Raw genomic sequence first — 21,222 nt, forward strand, 5'->3', positions numbered from 1 at the left:
TCCTATTTATTAGAACGTTCCGTACAAACGAGCGCAGAACGAAATCTAAACCAGGTTCAGATATGCAGATACAATGTGTGGCTTCTGATTATGCAGGTGCATGTAGTCCAACTGGCATTGGCAGCTTCTACTATTCACCGCTAAAAGAAGATTGATGCCACATGGTGCATCGTCCACGGTAACTGAAGAGCCAGCAGTCATCCCTGAACACACCACCTCTGCCCTGCATCCACACCGCTAGGCATACCGAGAGTAATATTTAATTACAGGTATATGCGAAATTTAGCAGAACATCTCCGCATCTGAATTTTTATTGTGTTGTGAGACAGCCAACAAGAAAAGGGTTGTTAGCAGCTGATTTGTAAGCACATAGCAGCACTACTTTCAGTGTATGTGAGCAAAGACCATTGTTTCTAAGTGCTTCTTCATGTGGCGGCAAACCACATCCTTCTTTGAAAACAACACCACATGAAGGATGCGCCTCGCATTACAGGCATTGCTGGTTTCGATAAACACCTCGCAAGCATGAGCGTGGTGCTACCATTTCTTGAGATTGGCCAATACTGCCGAAAGTAGGTTCACCTTGAATGCGAGGCGCGCCCAGTTTTCTTCTTTTCCAGTTTCTGGAATTTCATCAGTGGGAAATTCAATGGGTTACAGTACAATCACAGCGGCCCAGAGTATCCGGTTAACCAGTACGTTATCATCTCGAATGCCCCCTTAATGGCCTGTGTTCCCCGACAGTCCACCCTGTATTCCGGAAATCCTTCCAGTAATATTTTCGATTCATAGCTAATGTGTATGCGACCCGGCAGGCCGTGACTGCACATCCGGGAGGCTAAATTCACCGTGTCACCAAATCTGCAAAACAGCAATTGTTTGGCCACAGTTGAAATAAAAACCGTATCCTATGGTTAAACTCGTAAATGATTCTAATAAATTTTTCTTTCGCCTTGAAAAACTCCGCCATGCTACGAGGGTACGCCAATAACGCAACAACCATACGGCATGACTGAATTAGGCTGCTTACAAGCAGTAGCGCAGTCTTCGCAAGCCCAAAACGCCCGCCGCACAGGGACCTGCAAATTGAACAAGTTTGTTACAGTATACTCGCAACTGCAGCACCTCACTAATGTACTAACCACGTTGACGAATTAGTTAAATTTTCTGTGCATACCAGAATGCAATCCAATCTTAAATCGCAGTGTTCTAAGAAAGGTCATCTCCGACTCGGCCTCCATCAGCTTCGTAGCGAAAAAGGCTATGCGCTGAACATGACTGTTGCCAATTCTTTCTGGCAAACCGCTGGCAACCTAGCACAGTCCAGGTTTGTTGCGAACTGGGGCTATAATTTTTCTTGTTCTTGTACACATACCAAATATGAGTCTCCCACAGCTTCCACTTTATACACATCGTATCGCGTAGATAAACGGTCGAAGCATGATTCAGTTTGACCGATCAGACTGATCGTACTCTCCGGACTGTTCGTCTCGACAAAATCCACAAAACCCGACAAGTCCGTGAACATCACCGTCACCGACTCGAACAGCTCCGGCATCACGTCGGAACCCACACGTAACTGCTTTACGATAGACCTACAATTCAGGACGACAACGAATTTCAACAAAATCAAAAACTTTCCGATGGGATACGAATATCAGTGGCGAAGAGCATGGCGAATGCACTCATTAGCTGCCATAAAAAAGACTCAAGACAAAAAAAAAATTCAAGGCGAAAAAACCGGCCGCGTGTATGCTTTAATTCAACAACGCCGTAGGTTAGCGAAACTACTATCCGGTTAAAGCGTCTGGAAGAAAACCTGCATTGTGGTCTTTAGCAAATTAGCGGTACCGAAAAGTTCAAGAAACTGTTCGTGCAAAATCTACGGCGAAAGGTTTATTCGTCAGGAATGTATGACGGTTACGCTCGTCTTTCTAAACTGACCGTGGTAAAAACTGCCCGATGATAGCATCACATTTGCCCATCTCTTCCTGCAAATTATTCGTCCGCACTGCTACCAAATTTTCCAAATCTTCAGAATAATCCGAGAGGCGCTTGTACATCCTATCGATTAATTTATTTTGACCGAGCCCCGAGGTCAACAGTGGCGAGATATCGGCAATACGCGACCGGAGACGTTGCATGCTGGGTCGCTGATGCGGATCGGCAGTCCAGCACGACCGCAGCACACTTTCGAAAGCCGCAAAATCCTTGAACTGAACAGCGCCATGGAAAACATTTCCTTTACGAGAGATCAACGCGTACAAATCATCTGCAATTGCAAAACATGGCTACAGGTAACCTAATCCGGTGTGAGCACTACAACTATAGGACACCTTTAGTTAATACGCTAAATTTGTGAAATAACGCTCCGTTGCTAAGCATCTCGTAGATGATAAACCCGGAAGAAAACACATCCAGTGCCTGCATGGCTTTGGAATCATTGAGGTTCGGTTTCTCCGGGGTCCACCAATACAGCGGCTCGGTTAGCTCGCTTTGACTGATTGGCTCCATGTTCTCGCACTTGGTGCACAGCTCGACGTCTAATCGGTCGAATCCATAATTGGTCACTTTCAGTGTAAAGTGCTTGTCAATCCAGCACGTTAACGGTGTGAGGCGACCGTGATAGCGCAGCGGAGAAAGGTGAAGGAAGCACAGTGCCTGCAGAAGAAACGTTGCAGTTACTGGTGTTAGTTTTATGGACAGTACTTACCTCGAGATAGTCGACAATAAGGGAGCTTATAAAGGCAAAATCTCGGGTGACCAGACTGCTGTGTATGTCACGCAGGGTCCCGCGCGGTGGACATTCCGTTACCGCGCTAATCGTGTAGACGTCGAACTTGTTTTTGGTTATGGATAATCCCAGGAACCGACAAAGATTTTGATGCTCTAATCGGTAGAACTAACGACGAGCAAAGACATGAGAGCTTTAAGGATTATTTTTTGGACAGTAGCGTCCGCACGTTACCTTTCGTAGAAGAATTAGTAGACTTTGATGCGCTGACATTTCCTGGAATGTTATGGCGCATTCGCGCCGGCACATCTTCACCGATCTAACGGATTGTCCCCGATAGATGGCGTAAGTTTGGTGGAGACCCTAAATACGCGAAATGTCATACTTTTCCCTGCAAGACAACTTTCGCTTAAACCTTACCGCAATCGAAGGTGAAGCGCTTTTCATCGCTTCTCTAGTTGGTGTCAGCGAGTCGTCCTGAACGGTTTTCGATTTACCCGGGGCGAAATACATGGAGATGGAAGATTGGCGGCGTTGCGCACCAGGAATGATGGTAATGACCACGTGCCACCAGGGATCGTACAGTATGCGCTCCACCGCTCTCCTCTTTTCTCTTCTACACCACACCAAAAACATATTCGTATTCGTACAATGCTCTCCTTTTCTGTTTGTCGACGGTAATTTTTAATTAGCACTGTATGTGTGCCGCGATCCCCTGATGCACTGTATACTGTATAGTACCTTAAGTAAACGATCAACGCAGCGCTGACGATCACCAAGGCTCCTGCGAGGCTTATAATGGTATTCTGTATCCACTGATTATCACCTGTAAACGGCACAAAAGTTAAAGTCAATAAAACAAGTAACCAGTCAACCGTTCTTACGCTGTGGCTGACAGACTTCCTTCTGATTCGTGTAACCACAAAAGGGTTCGTTTGGTGGCGGAAAAGATGCGTTGGCCCAGACTGTTAACCGCGTTGGCGTGACCTCTCGCAGCCCGTCCTCCTTGCCTTGCTTTTGCAGTAACGCCTAAAAGGCCAACCAGTGCCACGAAATGAGTTGTTACGCACGTTTTCAATGATAATCGGTGAAAAAACTACTGTAGTTGCGTACTCTACGGTTTCCAGATGGCGTGAAATACGCTATGACAAAATCACTTCGTCGCAGTCCGTTGCTGTCGATGTAGATGGTGCCGCCTCCGTTGTCATCCGTGAACGTGCGGTCCAGCATATATTTTACTAGCGTTGATCCGGTTAAATTAGCTGGATTTTCTCCAGCCGATAAAGAATTATTTAGCGCCTGAAAAACGTGCAGATACGTATTCCTTGTATCCGCTGCCGCAGTTAACGAGACCAAGTTCAAGCAGAATGTTGCAAAAAATAAGTAACGGGCTTCAAAAAACAGAAATGCATTTTTTTCTAGTTTCACTGGATCTGCCACTTTCAGCTAAGTTTGCCATAAAAAATATCCCACAGTGCAAAAAAGAAAGATATGCTTCAGAAATATGGATAGGTGCTTCTACTTTTCTACTATTGTAGTTCTACGTACATAACTTACTTGAGAAAGACTGGTGATTGCCAAATAGGTATCCACAAGTGAATTAAAATTCTAAGCAAAAATAGGGAGAAAATTTATAATACAGAGGTAATTTAATCGTGGTTATTGTTAGCAAACTATACTGCCGCACCTGATCTTTCAGCGCATAAGGGAAATTGTAATCTCTCTGCGATCTTTTAACGAATTCCGCTCCCAGAGTTGAATCGGGGCGGCGTACATAATCGGTGGATAGACGACCAAAAGCGACTGGAAGGCTTGAAAGGCGATCTGTAAAAATGGTAGTGCACGTGTCAGATTTGTCACTAAAATTAATGGTAAAAGCAAAATTGTACCTCGTCATTGCTGTCATTGTATCGCCAATCCAAAAGACCCTGCAGTTTATTTTTCATGGCCTCCACAGCCACATAAACCTGAAATAGCGATTTGGTAACATGACCGGTTGCTGCAAAGAGCAACAAGCACCCAAAGGAAGGTCACGCCAAAGGTTGTCAAAGGTTGTCTTGTTTTTGCAACGAAGCTTCTTACGTATTCTCCATTTGTCATGTTTTTAACAGCCGCAGCGATCTGAAATCATAAAATATCTGTCATCATTAAATGTCTTTATAACATCATGGAGAAAATGGTTAACATACCAGAAACTCACGCAAAAATGACGCATGGCCAAAGTACAGTACAACTGTAAAACATATGGCAGGTTACTTCCGGCATGAGAATTTTTCTCGGTGTTAAAAATTAATTGTTAACTGTCATGAGCAATTTAGTCCGTCTCCAACTAACCTCGGCTGACCTGGCGTATTTCGTCCAGAATGGGTTCGAATTGTCCATAGGGGATTCCCGGTGTTGTGGCGATATTGCGCACCGTGGTGGAGATAGTGCGCTCCTTTTGGACATCAGTGAGCAGGGCTGCCGCTAACGTGTAGTAGAACGGCACCGAAGCGTTATCGATCACCAGGAACACCGATGTCCACGCGTACTTATTGAGGAGTGCCACGTATAACTGCGAGCACTGTGGTAAGGAGAAGTAGTTCATACCGATCCAGGTGGGATATAGTTGGCGATTGCGGATTTGTGGACTGTATGCTACCCTATGAAGAGACACTGCGTAGAAACATTACGCTTTTTACAGACTCGAGGCACACATTTACGTATATTCCCGCTTTTTCTCCCGCCATTATTTCCTCTCCCATCGCAACAATTTTTAAAGCGTATTTTAAGAGTTTAAAATTTAAAAGTTTAAAGCAAAATTTTGCCTGTTATCATATACACCGTACGCAGGTGACGCAAGAACCGGTGTTATCTTGCGAATGTGCACCGTCTTTGCCGTTATAACTGGTTTAGCTGGTAAGTCTATTATCTGGCGGTCCGACGGGAACGAAATCCGGGACGGGTCTTAGATGTACGCTATTTATTCCAACTAAAACTTTCCTTAATTATTGGATACACAGTTTAGCGAAAATTAGCTTTCATTGAGCGCTTGCTCGATTCGGTTCTGGCATCTTTGGTAGACATTTTCGGCTTTCCGGGTTATTAGATCTGTGCAATTTAAAACAATTTTCTCACGTTGATATCCATAGGCTGTTCCATTGCGACTGAAAATACGGCATCTCCGTCGACTCAACGCAAGCTGAAAGATTAACACCGTATTACGGAAAATTCTTAGAGAAACTCAAGTAAAAACGCCCTCGCTTATGTAACTGTGGTTAACTTTCGGTACCGGGTATGATATAGACGGTCAGATCATTCTCCGGCCGTTGCCGATAATGCCATTCCGACACGATCCTGACGGCATTATCCGTCAAATCCGCACATGTTTTTGTTTGATTGGATAAAATTGTCAAATTGAAGCGCATGGTCGTGTTGTACTTGGCGGAAACATAATCTTTGGCCACGGATAAAGTAGGTCCCAGATACACCAGCGAGCCGAACCCGATGGGCGCACTGTACACCACGGCCACCAGACTGACGTTGAGCAGCCCGTGTACGCTCATCATACCAGATAGGACAACAATCAGCACAAATGCCATTTGATTATCAGCCATTTTCAGCGCAGGAACGCACAGATCGCCGGCAATAAGCTTTTCAATATTTCATAAGTCATTGAATAAGAATGTATCATGTATTCAACGGCGGTATTAATCTTGAACGGGAGTGGAATCCTGAGGTATACTTTGATCGACATCCTGCTGAACTGTTTTGCTTGAAAGTTACATGAATAACACCAGCAGCTTTTGCTATCTGTGTTACAGTATTAATCCCACGAATACGCTCACGGTGATCACCCACGGTAATTGAAGATCCAGAAGCGCTTCCTTACTTAACTCTCCACGTATAGTCATTCATCACTGCGGTAGTTCACTCGCTGCGGCTTCGCCACAATCACACGTTTCGCCGGTAGATGTCGAATATGGAATAAAATAAAACCACCGACAAACAGCTTGTAATTATCGTAATTACTAGCGCGGACTGACAGACGGGTTGACACTGCAGAATTCTCATCGGGTTGAAAGGTCGGATAGATGTCGAATTCCACTGTAGTATTCTAATAATTAACGGGGCAGGACAGCGCTCAAAGATTTTCTTAAGACACGGCAGACTTTCTTAATAAAAATCTACCTGCATCGTGCCAGTCAGTGCACCACGGATTCTGCTTCCTAATCCGCGGACAGATATGCACTCTGGCGATTAGTATTGATTTCATAATTTCCATACATAGTCATGCAAGCGATACAGTCATCCACTGGATCCCAGGAAGCCGGTTATGGCAGATAATGCGTATGTTCGCGGGAAAATTGTCAACATAATTTCCCAGATGCATTTGCCTGCATTGACAAAACGGTTTACAGGAAGATACAATTAGCGACAGTAAATGCGCAGTTTGCATAATATACCGGCAGTTTCCTGTTCCGATTTTCAATATCCTAAACATAAATTTCTAGGAAAGAGCAATGATTCGTATGATTTGCAGTTTATACTGCAAATCTGCAGTATGAGTATTTTCAGTACTGAATTTATCTGAAAAACATTGAAGAATAACTAATATTATTCTTTCCGCATCTGCACAGCTTGAAGCCAGAACATACTGTTTTAATATTTACGTATTTATAGACGAGGTCTTGGAAACCTGCCTACTGCAGTTTCCAAGTCTTCCGAGAACCGGTTAATCTTGCATAAATTAGGCAGCTTGGTAGTACACATAATATTTTAGATGACAATATAACGCGAACAAGCTAACATTTTTTCCTTCTGCAGTGTGTTTTGTGTGTTTTCATGACGTCAGACGTTACCGTAAGGCGTCGTGGCAAGAAAATGCATTTTCCTTTTCCAAGAAGGAGCGTCCCATAAGAAAAGAGCTAATTTATTATAGTGACAAGCGGTACATTTGCCAACTGCTCCCTTTTGGTGAGCTGTTATACGCACGGATACCGGGTGGCTACTACAATATTACGGCTTATTCGATGAGAAATCAAGAAAACCGCTTCCAGATGGTAAATTGATAATGGTGATTAAGATGATACCATTTGACGCATTCAGAAATGCAAATAAGAAACTTCCGACAGACAAATGCACTTTACATCCAATCTCAACATTCTTAATTTCTTACCGGAATTTCAAGCGTTACATATAATCTAATATAGGGGAAAAACAAGTCTAGCCGAACCAGTTCTAAGCAGGGCGCAATCCGAGGGAAACCGAGAAACGGCTGAAAAAGGCGCCGATGGGGGAATCGAACCCCGGCTACGTCGTTAGATCCGCGTAGGCAGTACCACTGCACCACGGCGCAATACGTTGAAATCCTTTGAAAGACTTTATCGCTGTACGTGAGCCGCTTCTCCGCTCACACAGTCTTTGGTACTTCTGATGTCAGCCGGATGGTGCTTTACGCTGCGGCTATACATGGTGCATATGTACCGCGCCTTATTTAACCGTATGTATTGCCGTAACGTCACACTCCAGGCGGGTGACGGCAGCAGTACAGGGAAACGTGTCGAGTAGACTTGTTTTCCCCCCTGTAATTATATTATATTACAAGAAACAGCCTCGGCTTCGCCTCCGCGTTTCTTGTGGTCCATGGCCATTTTATTTGAATTTGAATGAATATTTATTAGATTACCATCAGTCTATTCGTCGAAACATGATCGGTACATGCAACAGGGTGAACACGAATTTTCTATGAAAATCAGTCTATAAGGTGTGAAATTCGAAACAGTGATAGTGCACTGGATCACTAGTTCTGTAACTCATCACTTCACTGGCTCTATTCCCTGGAAGTTGGTGTGTGCCCAGTGGCGTATGTCCGGTCAGTAGTGGTGGCTCGATTACTTGATTAGCTAACCGGTTCCGTTCGCCGGACAGTAGTGGTAGCTCGGTCACTCATGTTCACTGTACAATAATGACAGCTCGGTCACCCGCTCACCACCCGGGCTTTCTGCGCCGGACAGCAGTGGTAGCTCGGTCACCCGCTCACCTAACGGACTTAGTACACTGGACAGTAGTGACAGCCGCCACTGAAAGCTCGGTCACCCGCTCACCTCCCGGGCTTTCTGCGCCGGACAGCAGTAGTAGCTCGGTCAGTCGCTCACCTAACGGGCTTTGTACATTGGACAGTAGTGACAGCTCGGTCACCCGCTCAACTTCCGGGATCTGTGCACGGACAGTACTGGCAGCTCAGCACTCCTTCACCGAAGGGGGTTTTTACGCCGGACAGCATTGGTAGCCCGGTCACCCGCTGCGCTAACGGACTTTCTGCGCCGGACATTAGTGACAGCGCGGTTACCCGCTCTCCTACCGGGCTCTGTGCACCGGACAGTAGTGGTAACTCAGTCACTCGTTCCCTAACGGGCTTTTTACACTGAAAAGTAGTGACAGCTCGGTCACTCGCTCACTCGGCCACTCGGCATCGGACAGTAATGACAGCTCGGTCAACCGCTCACTAGCTATCCATAGTGGCAGTTCGGCCACTCACTGGCTTAGCGGGCTATCTTAACTAGAATGTAGTGGTATTTCGGTCAACTAACGGGCTTGTGCACTGAACAGTGGCGGTAGTTCTGTCTATCGCTGCTTGGCCGGCACTTGTTTAGAAATTGTCCTCGATGACAACGTTGGATCTGCAGCCGTTCTTGTCGCAATAACGCCAACGGTCTGCTAATTAAATTGATTCTGATATTTTAATTAGTGGAAAATACTTTCATTTTTTAACTATATTTTATTTGGTTTACGTGGCAACATTGCCTGGTCAAAAATACTACGATGATAATTATTATTATAATAATTTAGTTACATTTGGTGAAGGTAGTCAAAACTCTTCCGCTGTGGCGCTCGAAGCGGGAGAGGTTTTAAAAGAAATGAATAAAATCTGGCCGGGTTTTCGATTACGGGCTTTCAGAATATAATATTGGTTTTGGTCAGTCTTTTCTGGTTTGCCGGCTCTGGTGTATCCCATTCGTGGCAATATAGATCTGAATCTTGATAACTGACGTCCAAAACATGCAGCTCGTACAAGTACATGACACTTACGGGTAAAATTGTATCATTGCAATACCACAGCACTGTAATACCAGTAAGGACGCGCTGTAATACCAGCGGAAATAAATAAAAATACTGCCTGAATCGTATCCATAACTGTTCAGGCAAAAATAGTAGCGATACCAGGTGAATTTTCAGCGTGCACGCTTGAACTACATACTGTAATTATAAACTTGCTACGATAAATCCTTTTAGGCTGCGTACTGAATAAACGGTACACCCGCCTTAGGTACAAAAGGTACCTTTATGGAGAACCTATAACTCCGGCTGTTAACTAAACCAATAAACTTTTCAGAGCCAATCATCAGTCATAGTACATATATTTTTATTTGCGGTTGGGAAGGTAATATTGTATTGTACTTCGCGCCTACTGATGCAACTGGTGATCCATCGTGTAAAATTTGGACTTCGTAACTACATACATCTACAGTGTAATGCATTATTTACTTCTCATATTCAAAGTTTCAAAACAGCGCAAAATAAACATGGGGGCAAAGAAAAAGAGGAAATCGATCAAAGTCGAAAAGTGTTTTCATGGACAGCAAAATTTTAGCCCCGACCCCTGGGTGCAAGGCTTAGGCCTCGTCCCGAATTTGAAGCGAATCTCGTTGCGATACAGCAACTCCACCTCGCGAGGTGGTTTCGCGTACCGTATCTGTAGGCGTGGCCACTGCATACAGCCACCTCGTGCGGTTGCGCAACTGTACCATAGCGAGATTTGCTTCGAATTCGGGACAAAGCCTTAGTTGTGATTTTTGCGTACTAATATTCCGCGCATTATCTATGGAATTGCTTCATAGCACAGAAAGAACGGCATCGATAAAACATTTTTGAGGGCACCCTCCAAACTGCCACAACACACGTGGATTCTGCATACATTAAATTTGTTAGATAAATCAAAATTTATAACACAAAGTTTTCGTAAAAAAGAACGAGATGTTTTAAAATATTGTACCACATTTGTAAGACAGCATTTTATAAATAAAGCAATCTAAAAATTTAACGTGAATAAAGTGTTCGATCATTGTCGCGTTTAGTTGGCTGATTCAGGTAACAATTTCACGCTAAATTAGCTGCAATAAATATTCTGCTGTTTTCCGAGCCGGTTTTTTAACGCTGCAAAAACCTTTCGCCGGAGGGAAAATTGTAGAATACCTGCTTGAGAAGGGAGTGCAAAGTTGCTCGATTCCAGTTTATTGAATGTGGTAAAACAACTGATATAATGCCACGCTGGCAGTCGATAAAACAAGCATCGCCATGTCCGGATCCCGTTGTGTATGTATGCTGCAATCAGTGTCGAAGTCTCGACGAAAGTAATCCGAAATCTGCCAGAAAGTATGCAAACTAATGCGTAGAATTTACAGTGCAACACAGTGGCGGTTTGATTATAGACTTAATGAATTTCATCGTTGGGTTGCCAGTGAAATGTTTCGGTTCTGCACATTGGAGAGACTTCATCGATCCGGATATTTTGGCGAAAAATGATGACGAATTTACTATGACGAATTTACTATGATGACGAATTTACTATGACGAATTTACTATGATAATTTATGAATTTACTATGACAGCGATCTACCGGAAGGCGATATTCTCGGTCTGCAGACGCTGCAAGTAAGCGAAATTATTATCCGCAACGCACTTTATGTAATTTACCGTTTTCTTGAAAGAAATAAACATGTATTTTTTTCTGCAAGCGTTACTGATGCCAGAGAATTATTAACAAGAATGAAAATTATGAAATATTGCAAAGCGTGTTCCGTAATTCTAACGCGCCCAAGCTGTATGACCTTTTATAGCTGGAACACGAAGCAGCCAACGCCGTCAACGAAGCGGCTCGTTCTGGCCTAACAACACAATCCCTTACGAATTCTCCAAAAAACAAAATGCTTTAATGAGTGAGGAACCGCTAGGAAGTTTCAGTGTTGTTTCAAATAGGAAAGCTGCATAAACTGCCTTGCATCGTTGCTGTTGTCAAGCGGTCATTAACTAAATCGTTTCCAGCACCAAAAGAAATGCAGATTATTCTGGAGTCTATGCGCATAATCAGTCACCTTTCCGGTAACTGTGTCCAGTTCGTGGAACGCACCAGTGAAGAAGATTACATCAGCTTCCAAAAAGGACTGCAGTCAGTTAATAATTTCCTCCACGATATTACTATTCGTAATCTGCTAGCAAAATTCTGTAATCGCTGGCGCGTATTAGATGCATGTCGATTATCGGTCGCGTTGGTGGAAGACAAACGGTAGTGTACTCACCCGCCTGTCTGAAGCAGCACGGCAATGTCCAGCACGAACTGATGCACGTCATGGGCTTCTTTCACGAACATTCCCGAGCAGACAGAGACGAACATGTAAAGATCATCTGGGATAATATTGCCAAAAGTAAGGTTGATTAAAATTGTGAGTTTTATGACGGATTGTCTCTCTCTTGTTCAGGCGACCGGGATCAGTTTGTTATACACGAGGACGGAAACACTTACGGATTGCCGTATGACTACGAATCAGTCATGCACTGTAAGCACAACGCCTTCGCGAAAGACAGCAGTATCCCCACTATTCTCCCCACACAGAGAAAGGCGAAGATTGGACAGAATCGAGATCTGAGTATTCTGGATGTTGTCAGGATACACAGACGGTTTCGGTGTGCTATCGGAGATCCGAAGAGCTTTGCAGGTAACCGGTTTCGAGTGTGGTAATGACTAGCTCAGGTTTTACGTAAGTGCATATTCTGTCCATTCCATCGTTTTTATGCAAACAAAACAGCCGATTATTTGCATCGTTGGCTGGCAATAATCGTTCCTGTAAACCGGAGCGCAGCAAAATTCCGTTTACTTCATTAAATACTGATCTTATAAAATTCGCAATAACTTAGGACTCAGTCGTCACCGTATGACTTTATGAGCCTCCATTTGCCTTTTGGTAGAAAAGTATGTAGTGATGTCAAAGGTGCAGAGTTGAGAGTTCGCACTCTGATTCTTTGCACAGAACAGTTGCAAAAGCAGAATAAAAATGCATCTTGTTGACAGAAAAAAAGTTTTCCCCTTTTCAGTTATAGAAATTTCCTCGGTCTGAAAGTCCGTGGGTATTTAAGTAATACGTGGTCACGGCGACCCTGTATATCCCGTTAGCCAATATGTTGTCATCTCGAATGTCCCCTTAATGGCCTGTGTTCCCCGACAGTCAACTCTGTACTCGGGAAATCCTTCTAATAATGTTTTGGAATCGTGGCTAATGTGTATGCGTCCCGGGAGACCGTGACTGCACATCCGGGAGGCCAAATTTACCGTGTCACCAAACCTATAAACTCACAGGCCACATACACTCTGCCGGAAACCGTAACTGCATGGTCCCAGTTACACTACTTACAAACAATAACGAAGTCGTCGCCAACCTAAAACACCCGCCGCACAGGGACCTACAGAGAAGTGACCAATCTGTTAGGCAGTGGATATACGTTGATTTGAACGTGTTCTAACCAGAATGCAATCCAATCTTAAAACGCAATGGTTTAAGAAAAATCAACTGTGGCTCGGCTTCCGTTAGCTTAAGCGCAAAGAAGGCGATTCGTTGGATGTGACGATCACCAACTCTTTCTGGTAAACCACTAGCAACCTAAGATGATTCAGAGTTTTTTTTAATTCAGCTTGTTATAATCCAGGTTTGTACATTAATAGTAACTGCACAACAAACCAGATACGAGTCTCCCACAGCTTCCACTTTGTACACATCGTATCGAGTCGATAACTGGTCAAAGCAGCCTTCTGTTTCCCCGATCAGACTGATCGTACTCTCCGGACTATTCGCCTCCACAAAGTCCACAAAACCCGACAGGTCAGTGAACATAATCGTCACCGATTCGAAGAGCTCCGGCATTATGTCGCAACCTACCCGTAACTGCTTAATGATCGACCTGCAATTTATTACAACAATGAGCATGATTGAAATTTGAAAAACAGATTGATAAACAAAACACCTATATTACGGTAATTGCACAATGAACTTCTGCAATCGTTTCAAGTTTCAATGTCTTTTTAACTGACCGCGGTAAAAACTGGCCAGTGATGGCATCGCATTTGCCAATTTCTTCCTGCAAATTGATCGTTCGCACTTTCACCAGAACTTCTAGATCTTTGGAGTAATCCGAGAGGCGTTTGTAGATCTTATCGATCAGTTGGTTCTGACTGAGCTCCGCCCTGAGTAGTGGCGAGATATCGGCGATACGTGACCGCAGACGCGACATACTGGGACGCTGCTGCGGATCAGCAACCCAACATGAGCGCAGTACACTTTCGAAAGCGGCAAAATCCTTGAAATTCACAGTTCCATTTTTAATTTGTCCTGTACTCGAAGTTAACGCGATCAAATCATCTGAAAGACATTGCCTTCGATAAGCAGGTTAAGGCCAAGACGGTGATCGATAAAGCTCACCTGTGGTCTGAAACTTGTGAAACAACCCTCCGTTGCTGAGGATCTCGTAAATGATAAGCCCGGAAGAATACGCATCCACTGCCCGCATTGCATTAGGATCACTGGGATTCGGTTTCTCCGGGGTCAGCCAGTACAGCGGCTCGGTTAATTCGCTTTCACTAATCGGTTCGACATTCTCACACTTGGTGCATAGCTCGACGCTTAGCCGATCGAAAGCGTAATCGGTCACTTTTAATGTAAAGTGTTTATCAATCCAGCAAGCTAATGGCGTGAGGCGGCCGTGATAGCGTAACGGAGACTGGTGAAGGAAGCACAGCGCCTGTACAGAGAAGGTGCATTCACAGCAACCAGTAGAACAGTGTAATGGAAATGATCTACCTCGAGAAAATCGACAATGAGTGAGCTAGTGAAGCCAAAATCTGTTGTGACCAGACTGTCGTGTATATCGCGTAGTGTGCCTCGTGATGGACATTCTGTCACCGCGCAGATCATGTAGACATCCAGTTTGCTCTTGGTTATGGCTAATCCCAGGAACCGGCAGAGATTGTCGGATTCTAATCTGTAGAACTAATGAAACGCGCATGAGTCTTTGTTGTATTGCTTTTAGGCATTTCTAAAGTGGCGACCAGTACACGCTACCTTTCGTAGAAGAACCAGTAGACTTTCATGCGTGGACATTTCCTCAAAGGTTACGCTGTATTCCCGCTGGCAAATCTCTACTGATCGAACGATTTGCCCTCTGTACATGGTACGTGTGTGGTGGGGACTCTGCAACCGTACAACGTCTTCGGATCTATCAACACTGCAGTTTATGTCCCTTTACCACAACCGAGGGCGTTGCGCTGTGCACCACTTTAAGAGGTGCCATTCTTGAGCCGTCGAGTACGATTTTCTCCCTGGTAGAGGCGAAAAACGTTGACACCGACGGCTGACACCGAGATGCCACGGGAACAACAGCGATCGCCAGCTGCCACCAGGGTTCATACAATATCATGCGCTCCACGGATTTCCTCCTCTCATTCCTACGTTACACCAAACATGCGTAGCAAATTCACAATATTGTTCCCTTTTTGCTGATATCATTCGCTTCGGTACTTTTGTTTCACAATTTCCAAGTTTCTGGTGAACTAGAGTACCTTATACAGACGACCAGCACGATACCACAAGTGAGCAGTGCTGCTGCAACGCCCACAATGGTATTCTGTATCCATTGACTCCCTGTTCCCGTAAAAAAAAATGAATTGTAATCAAATAAAATGCATGGGCTTTTGACGGATCTTACGCTGTGGTTGGCACACTTCTTTCTGATTCATATAGCCACAGTAAGGTTCGTTGGGTGGCGGGAAGGTCGCATTGGCCCAGACTGTCAACTCGGTGACCACCTGCATCGTGTCCATCCTCCCGAACTTTTGCAGCAAGGTCTAAGGAAAACAGATAGTGGCACGAGCTAAAGAACGAACTTTCAATAAAAAGGCTATGTTATGTTATGTTGCTCGTATTTCCAACGATAAACGAAAATCTACTGAATTACGTGCTTTACGGTTGCCGGATGGCGTGAAATACGCTATGATAAATTCACTACGCCGCTGTCCGTTGGCATCAATGTATATGGTGCCGCCTCCGTTGTCATCCGTGAAAATTCGGTTCAGGATGTGTTTAAGTAGCGTTGACCCAGTTAAACTGGATGGATTTTCTCCAGCCGATAACGAATCGTTTAGTGCCTGAAAGAAGCTCCAAGTACTAACGCCAATCAAATATTCGCGTCAGTTCAATTTACAAGCCAAAGAAATTCTTATTCATAGAAGACTGGAAATTCTTATTCTTATTAATAAAGACTGGATCCACGCCGGTCCATTATCGATATTTAACAGACTTTTGTTGCAAGTGCCACAGGAAACTAATCAACCTGTAGATGTTTACCTGCGAAAGGCTGGTGATGGCAAGGTAGGCTTCCACCAACGAATTGTAATTCTAAAAAAAGCAGGAAGAAGCGTCGTAGTGCAACGATACTCTAATCGTGTCTAGCGCGCGTTATCCTGAACCGCCCCACCTGATCCTTCAGCGCATATGTAAAATTATAATCTCGCTGTGATCTTTTAACGAATTCCCCTCCAAGCGAAGGGTCGGGTGCGTCGTAGATATTTGGTGGATAAATAACCAACAGCGACTGGAAGGCTTGCAGGGCGATCTGCAAAGAAATGTGGGCGGCAGGTGTCACGGGTGCTGTGCTGGGTCAAACAACAGGCAAAAACAGAGGTCAGTAAACGCCTACCTCGTCACTGCGATCATTGTATTGCCAATGAAGCAGTCCTTGCATTTTGTTGTTCATGGCTTCCACAGCCACATACACCTGCAAAAATAACATGGTAACATGGTGTTTGCATATTCCAAAGGTCATCAGATACCAAAATAGCGTATGAATTGATTTTTCATCCTAACCTGCCAACTGGTTTACATTCTTACATATTCTCCGTTAGTCATGTTGTCGACAGACGCAGCGATCTGGGAATAAATTTCACGCGTTGACAAAATGAGTTAGCATGGTGCAGAAAATTTAGTATCTCTTACGTACCATAAACTCGCGTAAAAACGCCGCATGCCCAAAGTACAACACAACTGTAAGAAGAAACAAGGCAAATACTTCACCGTATCATAAGTTAACGTTTTGAAAATGTTGATTCTCCTAAATATATTTGTTCGTTCGACGCTTTTTTCCAACTTTGGCCAACCTCGGCTGACATGCCGTATTTCTTCCAGAATGGACCCAAATTGTCCATAGGGAATCCCCGGAGTCGTGGCGATATTGCGCACCGTGATGGACATACTGCGCTCCTTCTTCAGATCACCGATCAATGCCGCCGCTAAGGTATAGTAGAACGGCGTCGATGCGGTATCGATCACGATGTATACCGACGTCCATGCGTATTTGTTGAGGAGCGCCACGTATAACTGCGAGCACTGTGATATGGAAAAGTAGTTGGTGGCGATCCAGGTGGGATACAGTTGGCGATTGCGGATTTGTGGACTGACCGACATCCTAAGATGAGTTACTGCACAAGAATCGTTCTAATTTGACAAATAAGTTATTTTCTATAGAAATTTAGTTAATTTAGTAAATTATTTATCTGTAATGATACTAAAAAATTATAATACAACCGCAGGTATCGTAGTACAGAAGTGTCTGTTTTACTGCTTGGTAGGTAAAGAGCCGCGCTATTCCGCAAATCTTGGTTTTCGCATTTATGTTAGTCACTAATACGACATATGATCGTTTTCTAACGAGTAAATGGTGTTCTCACGTGGAAATCCACAAGTTGTTCCACTGGGATTGAAAATACGGCATTTCCGTCGTTTCGACGCAGGCTACAAAATAAAAAGCGATTTTTCAATGAAATCTTACCATGAGAAAACCCAAGAAATACGGCAAATGGTGACTCGCCATTTTGCCGACTCGTCACTACGTCGAACCAACACAAAGTTGATCCAGTGTTTGCAAAACTGAGGTGAGCCCGACAACGTACCGGGTATGATGTAGACGGTTAGATCGCTCGGCTTGCGCTGCCGATAATGTAATTCCGAGACCAGCCTGACGGCATTATCACTCAAATCCGCGCATGTCCATCCCGGATCGGGAAAAATGGTCAGATTGAAGCGCATGGTTGTGTTGTACTTGCGGGAAACATATTCCGTGGCCACGGATAAAGCAGGCCCCAGATACACCACCGAGCCAAACCCGAAGGGCGCCCTGTAACAAACGGCCACCAAGCTGACGTTCAACAGGCCGGGCACGCTCGTGAACATCATACCACAGATGAAAACAACCGCTAAACACGGCCTACGACCATCCATTGTTGTCAGCGCAGAAACACTGATCGCTGCCATCATTTCAGGTCATTTTTTAAATAAGTTGAGCCACTGTTAGTCAAAATCTTAAGGAGACTACTTGATCGTCTTCTTGCTGTGATGGCTGTGATACACACCATAAGACTACAAACGGTGTAATATCGATCTTCCCGCTCACTCTCGGTAAATTAAAGGTAATGGGAACATGATCCAGCTGTTTACTGCATTCCAGTTTTCCACGCAGTCTTTCATTACAGATTACTGATTGCTGTGGTAGTCTGCTGGGCGACTGCGGCACAATCATGTTGGTACATCTAAAAATATGGGATACACCATCGGGTCACACCTTTTAATTTAACGTAATTACTGCCGTGTAGCTGACGTACACGCAGCCTCAGCCTTGGCATTCCCGTTTGGGACAGCGCTTAAATAATGCTCAACTGGATGACCTTACGCCAGCGCCGATTGTGGCTGCGATTCAACGGATGTAGCGTTAATTATGCACTGCCGTAATAATCAGTAACGTGTCGGAGTCCATCACGCACCCCTTTTTTTAAAAAGGCTGCGTGATGGACTTGCCAAATAGACTGTTGGTTGATGTTCTCGATGCCGGAGAGCTGGAAAGAATGTCAAAATCTGCGGTTGTTCGGATATTTTGGCCAAATGCAAAAAAAATGTCATGAAACTAATTATTGACTTGTGGTGTAGATTCGTCCATAACGTCATGTGCCTTTTACAGCAAGGTTTCAAGCATATGGGGTAAGAACCTAACTTCTGGTGGGTGCATGACAAAGCGTTTAATCTTTCTGTTCATTTTAATTCGTGCATATTGCGACTACCGGATGGTGCGTGTATACACGATTAGACCACCAAAATGTATAAAAACTATTCGGCTGTAGAATGGCATAAAGCAATAGAAAAGCATCTTTCGGAGTGAGGCCAGGCAAAATTTTTAGTAAATCTATATGAAACTTATCTTTTTAGCGTTCCACCGCTTCCACGTTAAATTCACTGGTTAAAAAGTCAAAGACTTGAGGAACATCCGGGCCCGCGATTACCTTGTTGAAGTTACTCTGTTGCCACTCCTTTCATACCTGGATACGCGACTACGGTGTACCATCAGTCATGCGTGGTATCATGGTAGCGCTTTGGCCGATCTGCAGAAAATTACTGCTAAAATGTCGCATCCTTTCGAGCATCGTTTGGTATATCGTCACCGCCCTGGCGAATGTCATGCTTTGCTTGAATTAATTAGCGTGATAGTCGTTACCGCAGCCAGCACAGTCGCACGACTGGTTGCTGACGTCAACAGCAGAGAACGTATTCTCCCAGGCCAGACCAGCATTATTATGTAGTTCAGCATGTTACAGATTCAGTCCGTAATAAAACGCCACTGCAGCAATACACAACGCTACTTCCTGCTATATTACGTATCTCACAGCAGGGGATAAAATGTGGCAGTGGCACCTGCCAGTGGCACTGCCAATGGCATGGCACGCGATAAAACCTGGAGATTCTGGCAACTGGCACCCGATAAAACCTGGCAGATGCCGCATAAAATGTGGCACCGCGTACAATCGGCTTCCGAAAATTTGGTGAACTGTATGTACTTGAAACCCTTGCCAGCACACATTCAATATTCCCTATAAAGTGTTAGCAGTACTGGGCACGCACAAAATTTGTAAGTAAGCTACGGCATAAAAAATTTCAAAAGGCTACATTCTATTCTGCCGTTTGCGCAAAGTACTACAAATACAACAACCAAAGGATAACAAGGCGCATATAAAACGCACTTCCAGATTTACGTGTTACACCGCTGGAACATGTCTTGCGGTGGAGCATCGTGTTTCATTCGGTTAAGTAAGTGCAGCAGATCGACAAATGTCACTGTCAACGTTAGCATCTTAGGCTTGTAGATATGTCTTTCCCTTTGGTGGCTCACTGTACATAGATAATATAAATAATATTTATAATAAAAATAATAAGTCGTACTACTTATAATAATTATTATTATCATAACCAATCTTGTGTAGGAAACTATGCACAAACTAAAAATAAACCATCCAGCTCATGCTGCTTTTCAACAGTTCCCAAGACACAAGCAGCATTACCGCGCTGAATTTCAATACTAAAACGTTGTAACAGAAAACACTTTGCGCGAATTTCACCAGTCTGCTCTCTGATGCGTCTAGCTAGATCATTAATAAAATCCATGGTGAGAGGACCACAGCTTCCCATTGTCTCTAACGCGACGGGTTGAAAATTGTATCGGTCAGCCAAGTCAGCATACTTGCCGCACTTCCGATATTCGGCCGCTTCTGCTGCAGCACCAGCATGATCGGATGTCTGACCAATATAAGTCTGTGCAAACGTATCGGCGACAGTTACGTCCCACACCAGCGCTTTGCCGTTTTCCACGGATAATGAGTTAATCCATCCGGCCGTTTACCGTTCTTTCGATCCAGACCCGTAGGCTCACGGATAGATGAAATCTTCGCGGATCCGATTGCTCTTTGTGTGATATCATTCAAATGTTCGTGTCGAGGAATCCTCCTTTACTTCGTTTACAGGACAGTCCGTGACGACCGAATTTATCAACCATACTTCCACAAATGCACTTATGTTCGCTGCAGATGACAGCACCCAAACGCAGCGCAACTGCGATTCTCACTGCCGCTTCGTCCAGCAAATTCCCAAGGCTGGCTACAGGCAAAGCGGACAACCAGGAAGCTGATTCTTTGTGGAGACTGCCAACAAGCGCGCTTTTTCGATAACGTCAGCACTTTCCAATAAAAACCGATGCTCCCTAGCGTACACAATTGCCGTCCACGCCGACTGATACTCTGCTGGTGGCGGCTCCTCACTGCTCCTCTCACGAAACTCCTCCACGCACGACCCGATGTCGTCTTTGCCTTCCTCTGGCACTATTTCGGCAACGAGAGTCTTTGTAGCATAACGCGAGGATAAGTATGCAGGCAAAGAAATTTCCTCTGATTTTGGAAGCCCTATTCCTCCCATCCGGTCTGGCAAGGAAGCTTGTTTCCACACTGAATCCGACACATTGGTGGCTTAGCTTGTGAGCATCGTTACCGTAAGTTAATGCCAGCCATTAAGTAATTAAAGCTTCTGTTAAAA

At 44.5% G+C, this 21,222-nt stretch overlaps 2 protein-coding genes across 8 annotated transcripts; one reads left to right on the forward strand and one right to left on the reverse strand.

Moving 5' to 3' along the window:
* Positions 1-423: 423 nt before the first annotated feature.
* LOC129599698 (atrial natriuretic peptide receptor 1-like) lies at positions 424-17,602 on the reverse strand. Its single transcript, XM_055498009.1, has 19 exons — positions 17,544-17,602; positions 16,974-17,281; positions 16,817-16,860; positions 16,708-16,746; positions 16,517-16,594; positions 16,295-16,432; positions 16,165-16,215; positions 3,848-4,033; positions 3,619-3,763; positions 3,476-3,560; positions 3,155-3,350; positions 2,969-3,097; positions 2,714-2,902; positions 2,337-2,661; positions 1,945-2,272; positions 1,376-1,595; positions 1,178-1,313; positions 1,031-1,079; positions 424-861 (listed from the first exon to the last, which is right to left on the reverse strand). The coding sequence occupies exons 1-19, from the start codon at positions 17,585-17,587 to the stop codon at positions 666-668; spliced, it is 2,886 nt and encodes a 961-aa protein (XP_055353984.1). The 5' UTR covers positions 17,588-17,602; the 3' UTR covers positions 424-665.
* On the forward strand, positions 11,030-19,460 carry LOC129599709 (low choriolytic enzyme-like). 7 transcript variants are annotated; one of them, XR_008691957.1, is made up of 8 exons: positions 11,030-11,149; positions 11,206-11,428; positions 11,614-11,712; positions 11,819-11,942; positions 12,020-12,198; positions 12,253-12,489; positions 17,002-18,846; positions 19,072-19,460. XR_008691957.1 is itself a non-coding variant. In XM_055498017.1 (6 exons), exons 2-6 carry the CDS (start codon positions 11,709-11,711, stop codon positions 13,023-13,025), a joined length of 573 nt encoding a protein of 190 aa, XP_055353992.1. In that variant the 5' UTR covers positions 11,060-11,428; positions 11,614-11,708; the 3' UTR covers positions 13,026-13,415. The 7 variants fall into 7 exon arrangements, 2 of the variants coding, with proteins under 2 accessions (XP_055353992.1, XP_055353993.1); XR_008691956.1 differs by having other exon boundaries at positions 11,060-11,428; positions 17,002-17,110; positions 17,179-18,846; XR_008691958.1 differs by having other exon boundaries at positions 11,060-11,428; positions 12,020-12,167.
* Positions 19,461-21,222: the final 1,762 nt, after the last annotated feature.

The sequence above is a fragment of the Paramacrobiotus metropolitanus genome, unplaced genomic scaffold (genome assembly GCF_019649055.1).
Source record: "Paramacrobiotus metropolitanus isolate TYO unplaced genomic scaffold, Prichtersi_v1.0 Parri_scaffold0000153, whole genome shotgun sequence".
Lineage (NCBI taxonomy): Eukaryota > Metazoa > Tardigrada > Eutardigrada > Parachela > Macrobiotidae > Paramacrobiotus > Paramacrobiotus metropolitanus.